The sequence below is a fragment of the Nicotiana tabacum genome, chromosome 17, assembly GCF_000715075.1.
Source record: "Nicotiana tabacum cultivar K326 chromosome 17, ASM71507v2, whole genome shotgun sequence".
Classification (NCBI taxonomy): Eukaryota; Viridiplantae; Streptophyta; class Magnoliopsida; order Solanales; family Solanaceae; genus Nicotiana; species Nicotiana tabacum.
Genome location: NC_134096.1, coordinates 72,181,937 through 72,193,851, shown reverse-complemented (window position 1 = coordinate 72,193,851; position 11,915 = coordinate 72,181,937). Strand labels below are relative to the sequence as shown.

The following is an 11,915-nucleotide window of genomic DNA, read 5'->3' as shown; positions in this document are numbered from 1 at the left end:
TGTTTGCGGCAAAGATGCCTTCGTATTATTTGATCTAGGATCTACGTATTCATATGTTTCATCTCTATTTGCTCCATTCCTGGGTGTTTCTCGTGATTCCTTGAGTACTCTTGTTTATGTGTCCACTCTTGTGGGCGATTCTGTTATTGTGAACCGTATCTACCGATCCTATATTATTACATTCTGTGGTTATGAAACTAGAGCAGATCTCCTATTGCTTGAGATGACCAATTTTGAAATTATTCTGGGCATGGACTGGTTATCTCCATATCATGTTATTCTAGATTGTCATGCCAAGACTGTTCATTGGCTATTCCAGCATTGCCTAAGCTGGAGTGGAATGGTTCGTCTGTTAGTTCATTTAATCGAGTTATTTCTTTTATAAAGGTTCAACACATGGTTGAGAAGGGTTGTTTGGCTTATCTAGCCTATGTTCGAGATACTACTGTAGAGACTCCGGCTATTGATTCAGTGCATGTAGTTCGGAAATTCTCTGATGTATTTCCTTCAGATCTTCCAAGTATGCCACCTGATCGTGATATTGATTTATGTATTGACTTGGCTCCATATACCCAGCCTATATCTATCCCACCATATCGCATGACTCCGAAAGAATTGAAAGAATTGAAAGAATAGCTTGAGGAGTTACTAGCCAATGGGTTCGTCAGTCCGAGTGTATCGCCTTGGGGTGCACCGGTATTATTTGTGAAGAAGAAGGATGGAACAATGCGGATGTGTATTGATTATTGCTAATTGAACAAAGTCACTATTAAGAACAAGTACTCGTTGCCACGTATTGATGATCTATTGGCGATAATCAATACGTAATGATGGTACCTAGCACCATGCAACTGGTCAAATAGATTTGAGGTACCTAGCACCTCAACTGGTCAACCTCTCTAAGATCGACTTGAGGTCGGGGTACCATCAGTTGAAGATTCGGGATTCGGATGTTCCGAAGACTGCTTTTCGGACTAGATATGGTCATTATGAGTTTCTGGTGATGTCCTTCGATTTAACTAATGCCCCGGCAGCGTTTATGGATCTGATGAATAGGGTATTCGGGCCATATATTGATTCGTTTGTCATTGTCTTCATTGATGACATTTTGATCTACTCGCATAGTAAGGAGGAGCACGAGCAGCATATGAGAGTGGTGCTTCAGACGTTGCGGGAACAAAAGCTATATGCTAAGTTCTCCAAATGTGAGTTTTGGCTAGAGTCTGTAGATGTTTTGGGCATATTGTATCGGGTGATGGTATTAAGGGTGATCCCAAAATGATTGAGGCAGTTCAGAATTGGCATCGACCCACTTCGGCGACTGAAATCAGGAGTTTTCTGGGTTTAGTAGGTTATTATCGTCGATTCGTGGAAGGTTTTTCATCTATTGAAGCACTTTTGACCAAATTAACCCAGAAGGGTGCTCCATTCCAATGGTCCGATGATTGTGAAGTGAGCTTTCAGAAGCTCAAGACAGCATTGACTACATCACCAATGTTAGTGTTGCCTTCCGGTTCAGGAATGTATACAGTGTATTGCGATGCTTCACGCATTGGCTTGGGTTGTGTATTGATACAGGAAGGGTGAGTTATTGCATATTCTTCACTTTAGCTGAAGACCCACGAGAAGAATTATCCGGTACATGATTTAAAATTAGCTATGATTGTTCACGCTCTTAAGATTTGGAGGCATTATCTTTATGGGGTGTCTTGTGAAGTTTACACTGATCATCGCAGTTTGCAGCATTTGTTCAAGCAGAGGGACCTAAATTTGAGGCAGTGCAGATGGCTGGAATTACTGAAAGATTATGATATTACTATCCTATATTATCCGGGTAAAGCAAATGTGGTTGCAGACGCCTTGAGTAGAAAGGCGGAGAGTATGGGTAATTTGGTTTTCAGTACAGCAGAGGAGAGGCCATTAGCTTTGGATATTCAATTCTTGGCTAACCGACTTGTGAGATTGGACATTTCAGAGCCCAACCGAGTTCTTCCATGTGTTGTAGCTCAGTCTTCACTATTTGAGCAGATCAAGGCTCGCCAGTATAATGATCCACACTTAATGGTTCTTCGAGAAACGGTACTACGGGGTGGTGCCAAGGAAGTTACTATTGGAGCAGATGGTGTTCTGCGACTCCATGATCGTTTATATGTTCCTGATGTGGATGAACTGAGGAAGAAGATCCTAGAGGAAGTACACAGTTCTCGGTATTCTATTCATCCAGGTGCTACGAAGATGTATCGTGATTTGAGGCAGCATTATTGGTGGAGGCGAATGAAAAAGGACATAGTTGAGTATGTAGCTAGGTGTCTAAATTGCCAGCAAGTTAAATACGAACACCAGAGGCTAGGTGGCCTACTTCAGCAGATGACTATACTAGAGTGGAAATGGGAACGCATCACTATGGACGTTGTAGTTAGGTTGCCGCGGACCTTGCGGAAGTTTGATGCAGTTTGGGTTATTGTTGACAGGTTGAACAAGTTGGCACATTTTATTCCTGTTGTGACTACGTATACTTCAGAGAGATTGGCCCAAATTTATATTCAGGAGATAGTTCGGTTGCACGGTGTTCCAATTTCTATCATATCAGATAGAGGTCCTCAATTTACTTCACATTTATGGATAGCAGTACAGAGTGAGTTGGGGACCCATGTAGAGCTCAACACAGCCTTTTATTCGCAGACCGATGGGCAGTCAGAGCGGACAATTTAGATTTTGGAGGATATGCTCAGGGCATGTGTGATTGACTTTGGAGGTCAGTGGGATCGTTTCTTGCCTTTGGCCGAGTTCACTTATAATAACAGTTATCAATCCAGCATCATGATGGCTCCATTTGAGGCTTTATATGGTCGGCGACGTCGTTCGCCCATCGGATGGTTTGAGCCCGGTGAGGCTAAATTATATGGTACTGATTTGGTGAAAGATGCCTTGGAAAAGATAAAGTTGATTCAGGCGCGACTTCATACAGCACAGTCCAGACAGAAGAGTTACGCAGATCAGAAAGCTCGGGATTTATCATTTATCATGGGTGAAAAAGTTCTCTTGAAGGTTTAACCGATGAAGGGAATCATGAGATTCGGGAAGAAGGGAAAGTTGAGCCCAAGGTTTATAGGCCCATTTGAGGTGTTGAGACGAGTTGGGGAGGTGCTTATGAGCTTGCATTGCCTCCCAGCCTATCGGGAGTTCATCCGGTTTTCCATGTATCTATGCTCCGTAAGTATCATGCCGACCTATCACATGTGTTAGACTTCAATACAGTTCAGCTAGATAATAGCTTGGGTTATGAAGAGGATCCAGTTGCCATTGTTGATAAACAGGTTCGCCAGTTGAGGTCCAAGAGGATTTCTGCAGTAAAAGTCCAGTGGAGGGGCCAACCAGTCGAGGAAGCGACTTGGGAGGCCGAGGAAAACATATGGAGCAGATATCCACACTTATTCAGCACTTCATGTATAAACCGTTCGAGGACGAACGTTTGTTTTAGAGGTAGAGAATGTGATGACCAAAAATATCATCTTTAAATTTAATAATTAATTTTGTGTTCTAAGACCTCGAAAAGCATTATTTATTATTCATCGACTTGCGTGCACAATCCGTAAAATTTTTCGGAAAGTTTTTATGTGAAAAAATGGATTAAAATGTGAATTAGAGCTTTAAAACTCAACTAAATTGACTTTGGTCAACATTTTGAGCAAACGGACTCGGATCAGTGTTTTGATAGTTCTGATAGGTCTGTATCGTGATTTGGGACTTAGGCGTATGCCCGGAATCAAATCCCGAGGTCCCTAGCCCGAGATATAGAATTTTGATGAAAAAATTAAAAGTTTATGTTCATATAGTGACCGGATGTCGAATTATGTGCAAACGACCCCGGAATAGAATTTTGATGACTCTAACAGCTTCGTATGGTGATTTTGGACTTAGGAGCGTGTTCGGATTTTTTATTTGGAAGTCCGTTATTAAATTAGGCTTGAAATGGCTAAAAACAAGAATTTAAGTTTGGAAGTTTGACCGGGGAGTTGACTTTTTGATACTGGAGTCGGAATCCAATTCCAAAAATTTTCATAGCTCTGTTATGTCATTTATGACTTGTGTGCAAAATTTGAGGTCAATCGGAGTTGATTTAATAAGTTTCTACATCGAATGTAAAAGTTGGAAATTCTAAGTTTCATTAAGCTTGAATTGGAGCGTAATTCGTGGTTTTAGCATCGTTTTAGGTGATTTGAGATTTTAAATAAGTTCGTATAATGTTTTAGTACTTGTTGGTATATTTGGTTGAGGTCCCGAGGACCTCGGGTGAGTTTCGGATGGTTAACGGATCAAAAATTGGACTTAAAAAGATGCTGCAATTTTTCCTTCTGCTGGATATTATGGGCTGTGATCGAGGCCATGATCAAACCACGATCGAAGCCGAGGATCGAGGGTTGCCTGGGCAGAATTATAAAAGAGGGCATTCGTCACATTCGCCATTTTTAACAAATTATAGCTTGAGTAGAGGCGATCTTTGATAGAATTTCAAGGAAAAGACATTGGGGTAAGTGATTCTAACTCGGATTTGGTCAATATACATGAATATATCATTATTTTCACCATTTAATTAGTGTTTTGAGATTGAAATTTGGGAAATTTTTAGAAATCTCATAGAAACAAATTTTTGATATTTCGGTATCGATTCGGAGTCGGCTTGAGTGAAACTAGTATGGTTGGACTCATAATTGAATGGGTTGTCGGATTTCGTAACTTTCGCCGGATTCCGAGACGTGGGCCCCGCGGGTAAACTTTTAATTAATTTCGAATTTTTATTGAAAAATATAGTATTTTCTTATGGAATTGATTTCTATAATATTTAGTAATTGTATCAGATTATTTTGGCTAGATTCAAGCCATTCAGAGTTGGATAATCGAGAAAAAGGCTTTCTAGTGGATTAAATTGGAGAAAATTGAGGTAAGTCTCTTGTCTAATCTTGTGAGGGGAAAATTACCCCATAGGTGTCTAATGACTAGTTGTAGTATTCTGACATCTAAAGATTTTGTAGTTTTTTTGTTTAAAAATTGTAGTTAAATTGTATGAAGCATTGAGAAATAATGAAATCTGTTTTATGCAGCACATTGATGTTATTTTATACTATTTGAGAAAGAGAGGAAAGTATGGTCTTCAAAACAAAATACAGTTTACAACCACTGATTGTATGTTCGAGACTAGAATTGAACAAATTTATTAGAGGTACATCAATGCTCCTGCCGATAAGAAGCTTGATATTGTCAAACCCCAGGATGTCGTATCAGAATACATATTGGGGTACAGATTACTCGCAAATGTTGCATGAGATCAAGTTGATTTTGTGATTATGCTCATAAATATTGTGGAGAAATTTCATTGGTTGTTGATTGTGTTTGACATTACCGATAGGGTTCTATATGTTTATGATTCTATGGTCTCTTCACGAAATCACAACCTTGTTGAATCTGTTGTCAACAAGTTTGTTATTATGATCCCCCTCTATTTGTCATGCACCGGCTTCTATGGCAAGCGTGCAGACATCAACTACAAGAACACAAAGGCATACATTGAAAAAGGTGTTACTGACCCTCTTGATATTCAGTGGTTGGTCGGTGAGATACCCCAGCAAAAAGAGGGATCACTGTATGAAAAAGTTATTTTTTCTTCTATCTATTTAACAGATTTTATTTTACAATGAATGCAAAAAAAATTCTCCTAATTTTTTTTTGCAGTGACTGTGGTGTATACGTGGCTGCATTTGCAGAATATGTCAGCATTGGAGAGCTAGCAGTTTCAAAGGAAGACCTTTCTGATATTGATCAACATCATAGACGCCATGGAGCGCTACTTTGGGATTATGCTAGGAAGAAGCAAGATATTGGTGCAATTAGTGAGAGCGAGGTGACAGGCAGATTAGGAAGAAGAAAAGGTGCACCAGCTGACCTTTTCTGTAAAAACAATTGTAGTTAAATTGTTTAGTTGTACCTGTTTTGTAGTAAAGTTGTAGAGACAAATTGTTGTCTAAGAACAAGTCAGTTGAAGTTTATTTGTAGCAAATTTGTGCTACAATTATTTTACCCTATGTTTTGTTATTTTATCCAGGATACTACTACTTAGAATAAGAAATATCTGTTGTTATTTTTTTGGTTGAAAGTTGTTAGTACTTGATATCGTTATTGTTAGCATATAATTTCTTTACAACTTAACTACAATTATGTATTATACATACAAAAAATACATAATTCAATCAAGTTATGAAAGGCTAAAATGAATACACTCAGTAATTAAACAAAATAAATACAAACCAATTGCATTAAGAGCTGAAAATATTTCATTATAGGAGACAATCTTTATTCAAGTTATCAACACACTTACACCTCAACTATAATTCTCCAGAACACCTCAACACAATTTATCAAAAAATCTTGTGACTTTATCAAATTTTATTTCCTCTTGAGAGCATTCTTACAAGATCTTTTGTTATGCCCTTCTAGTTCGCAGTTGCCACATGAAACCTTGTACTTTTTTGCATTTACTTCATCATATGGTTTGTATCTTTATTTTTGAGGTCTTGTTGGCTGTCTTTTCCCAGTAGGTGGCATTACAACTTTTTCAGTTATATGTTGTGGCACATTCCATTTGCTTTCGTCAGGCAATGGGTCTACTGGTATTTTATAAGTATGCAAAAGGCTCTTCCTCATGTAATAAGGAGAACAATAGTTTTCATAAGACTCATTCTTGTGCCTCAAAGCCGCCAAAGTATGTGCACAAGGAAGTTCATCAAGCTGGAATTGCCTACAACTACATCTCTTATTTTGAAGACAAACAATAAAGCGCTTCACACAATCTATCACTGTATGGATGTGATCTTTGAAGCCCTCACCTACAATTTCATTACAAACACACAACAAGTTGTCAGAAACATATACAAAATAACTACAATTATACAATATTTTATCTACAATTAACAGTATATATTTAGTTTGATGGAATCATTGATCTGATGTTACTGGATATAGCTTACTCTCATCTTCTGTGATAATGTCTTGTTGTCCTCCAACTCTTTGTTATATTTTTTCCCAAGGTATGTGAATGTACCATTTGCTTTCAATAACTTTTCATTAGTCCAACATTCAAGAAGAGTCCTCATATACTCTAATAGTTCTACTATGGGCAGCTCTCTTGCATCTTTTGTTACCGCATTCAATGACTCTGCAATGTTTGATGTCATCGTCCACGTTCTGTTCACTGTAACATGTACCTGAGACCATCTGTGATAGCCAATATCGTATAGGTATGCTTTAACACGTGTGTCGATCTCTTCAATCTTTGACATTCTTTCATTAAATTCATCAAGCGAGTATGATCGTGTCGTGATAAAGTACAATATGTTTAACTTTAGATGACCCTTCTTGAACTTTGACCTTATATTTGTCCAAATATGCCACATGCAAGCATAATGTGGTATGCCGATATAAACAATAGATGTTGCCTTCAAGATACTCTCATTCTGATCCGAAATAACATACATATTTGGTTTTTCACCATACGCATGTTTGAATTGCTCAAAAAACCACTTCTATGATGCGTCATTTTCTGAATCAACAACAGCATATGCCAGTGGTAATATGCTACCTATCACAGGTGGCAAAAAGAAATTCAATTTCCATAATAAAACTGGAGATTAAAAAAGATACATACTAAAAAATAAATTTATAACAATATTTCTACAATTAATCTACAATACCTGCAGCATCCATTGTGCTAGTTGTTAACATTATTTCCTTATATGCCGACTTCAAAAAGGTCCCATCAACTACTACAACTGGCCTACAATACTTCCAACCCTTGATAGATGTACTAAGCGCAATATATGCGTACAAGAAACAGTCATTGTTAGTCTTCTGCAATTTAACAACCGACCCCGGATAAGTCTTCTCCAGAATATACAAAGAACTTGGCAAGCGGCTGTATGAATCAGAAAGATAACCTCTCAAAAATTCCAAAGCCTTTTCATTTGCTCTACAAGCTTGCATGTATGTTAAGTTCACACCGTGTTCTGATAACATATCAGTTTGTATGTCTTTTGGTGTGTAAATTGTCTTAAGATCTGCATATTTTGGTATAACCATGCTACTAACTACAGTGGCGGTAGGTTTGCATTGTATGTATGTATTGTCCATCAAAGAGCATGTGTGCAAGCTGTTGAATTTTTGAACCTTGAACAATGCTGAATCATTTATGCTGGTGGAATAAAGTGCCATGTACAATTGTCCCCAACACATACCAGGCAGTAGCTACAGAATAAAAACAATTTAAAGCATGTTATGAAAAATGTAGCTACAAAATAATAGGTTGTTTAAGCATAAAAATCTTATATTTAACAATTTATATACAAAAAAACTACAAATTATATACAATTTGTATACAATGATATTACAAACTATACAAAAAAAGATACACAAAGAAACTACAAATTAAACAAAAATATGATGTTGACAATTGAACTGTTCCTACCTTCTTGCGCTAGACCTTTTCACCCTAAATTGGAACTTGTTCATGACAGAATAGTGCTTCATTGCACTGGCAATTATTTGATTGTCTTTGTAGACTTGGCCTACTTCAATAACATATGGCATATGTTCTGTTATGATAATACTTTCTTATTCCACTATCGCCGAAGATGTTTGCATATCAATCAACTTCAGTGTTCCAGATGAACCTGCACTCAATTAAAGCTAACTACAGTTCAGACATACATTATAGATAGTTTGTAGTAAAATTATAGAACACGTGAAATTCAATACATCAATATTCATAATAGTTGAACTACACTTGTTATGTAGTATTTTTGTAGCTATATTGTAGAAAAATTGTAGAACGCATGAAATATAAAAACATATCACTACTGAAATAAAAGAGCAAACCTGCAATTGTGTTCGAATTAGAGATATTGTATTCCAAATCGAAATCACGCACTGTTATACATAGCGGATATATTCCTAAGCTTTTGTTTTTCTTTTTCGTCTCCATGTATACTCGAACTCCCATATCGTTCTGAATTTTCATTTGAGGACAATGTTTGTTCACAATGTATTTGATTTCGATGATTTTTTCTGATGTATCGATCATTAGGTGCTCTGCGATTGCAGAATTCAATTGACTATAAGTTGAATCATCGCTGACTACAATTTCGTCAACATTAAAATCTTTGTATCTCCCAAAGCTATCCCAATTATCATTTAGCTGAAGCATAATAGCTATTTTTGACATTATGTCACAGAATTCAATACCATTGTAGATAATTGTTTGTAATTTTTTTTTTTCAAAACCTTCGCTTATGGTTGTGAAACCAGAGGAGACAGAAAAAACCGGAGTATCGGCGATGATAAACTGAGAAAATCGGCGTAATAGTAGGCTTAATTCAATTGTGATGATTGCGTCGCAAAATTCTCGGAAGAATCCTATGTAAGGGTGGCAAGAGGGTCGGGCCCGGTCCTAAGTGGGCTTTGCGGGCCCGGTCCTAAGTGGGCCGGTCCTATGCGGTCCGGTCCTAAACGGTCCCGGGCTTCGCGGGCTTATTGCTGGAACCAGCTCGGGACCGGAACCACGAACTAACGGTCCCGGGTTAAGTGGGCCGGTCCCGGGCCTAGGTGGGCCTAAACGGGTCCAAACAGGCCTAAACGGGCCCAACAGAAACTTTTTATTTTTAATTTTTTTTTATAGAAGTTAGAGGAAAAAAATAGTAATAAAGATTTATAAGCTATATTCGATTTATATACTATATATACATCTTAAAATATATATATACTATATTATATATACATAGTATATATCTTAAAATATACTATATATACATCTTAAGATATACTATATATATATAGTATAGTATAGTAGATCTTAATATATATATACATCTTAAGATATATAAGCTATATATATATATATATATAGTAAGATGTATATATAGTATATCTTAAGATGTATACTATCGAATATGACTTATAAACTATGTATATATATTATAGTATATATATAGTATATTATAGTATATATATACATCTTAAGATATATATATATATACACACACTATACTATATATACATAGTATATTCGATATACTCGATATATATATATATATATATATATATATATATATATAAGCTTATATATATACTATACTATACTATATATACATCTTAAGTATATATATATATATATATATATATATATATATATATATATATATATATATACATACACTATACTATATATACATACTATATAAGTCATATTCGATAGTATACATCTTAAGATATATATAATATATATAGTAAATATATATATATATATATATATATATATATAGTAAGATGTATATATAGTATATCTTAAGATGTATACTATCGAATATGACTTATAAACTATGTATATATATTATAGTATATATATAGTATATTATAGTATATATATACATCTTAAGATATATATATATATATATATACTATACTATATATACATAGTATATTCGATATACTCGATATACATATATATATAAGCTTATATATATACTATACTATACTATATATACATCTTAAGATATATAAGCTATATTCGATTTATATATATATATATATATATATAGTAAGATGTATATATATTATAGTATAGTATAGTATAGTATATACTATATATACAACTTAAGATATATAAGCTATATTCGATATATTCGATATATATATATATATATATATATATAAAAGCTTATATATATACTATACTATACTATAATATATATACATCTTACTATATATAAGCTATATTCGATTTATATACTATATATACATCTTAAGATATACTATATATACATGTATATCTACTATACTATACTATATATATATCTAGTATATCTAGTATACTATGTATATATAGTATATCTAGTATACTATGTATATATAGTATATCTTAAGAGGTATATATAGTATAGTATATATAGTATATCTTAAGATGTATATATAGTATAGTATATATATAGTATATCTTAAGATGTATATATAGTATATATATATCTTATGAGATGTATATATAGTATAGACTATAGTATAGTATAAATATAAGCTTATATATATATATATATATATATATATATATATATATATATATATATATTATATATACACTATACTATACTATATTATACTATATGTATAGCTTAAGATATATAAATAGATAAAAATATTGTAAAGAGATATTCAAATCAATGCGTTATATTTTTATTATAGCATTAAAAATCATGGAAATATCTTTCTTAGTCTTCCTCCCCCCTATGGAATGAGCACAACAAGGTGCTAATACCACCATTAAGAAGAAAAAAAAACTAATCAAGATGTGCCAAAATACAAGTTACATATTAATTTACATGGTATCTCTTACAAATTTTATAAATCCTTCAATGCCCGGAGGAATTTCCGTTGGTGGTGGCGGAAATGAAGCTTGGTCATCACCGCTTCCAAGCGAAGCATCATCCTCCGCAAGTTCAGCTAGCATTTCTTCGTAAGCTTCGTCTACCTCTGGTTGTGATTCAGCAAGTCCAAAATTTCTTCTTTTCGAACGGATCCAATCTCTGAAAAGTACTGATTTTTCCAAGCTCTCCCTCATAGACGCTCTATAATCACCGAGTTGAAGTCTTGCTTGACTGAAAGCGCTCTCTGATGTCACTGTTGAAGCTTGAATAGTTAAAATATCTCGGGCCATCCTTGAAAGAATCGGAAAGTATTTTTCTTTGTCCTTCCACCATTCAAAAATATTAAAAGGAGCCGTCGGGATTCACTTCCTCAATTCCCTGTGACAAATAAACTTCAAGCTCATTTAGTTGTGAAAAATCACTAGTACTAGAACCTTGAGAACGCCTGAACCC

General features: G+C 34.9%; 1 protein-coding gene across 1 annotated transcript; it reads right to left on the bottom strand.

Moving 5' to 3' along the window:
* Window positions 1-6,555: 6,555 nt before the first annotated feature.
* LOC107776727 (uncharacterized) lies at window positions 6,556-7,529 on the bottom strand. Its single transcript, XM_016596642.2, has 2 exons — window positions 7,097-7,529; window positions 6,556-6,881 (listed from the first exon to the last, which is right to left on the bottom strand). The coding sequence occupies exons 1-2, from the start codon at window positions 7,527-7,529 to the stop codon at window positions 6,556-6,558; spliced, it is 759 nt and encodes a 252-aa protein (XP_016452128.2).
* Between the last annotated feature and the right edge of the window lie 4,386 nt (window positions 7,530-11,915).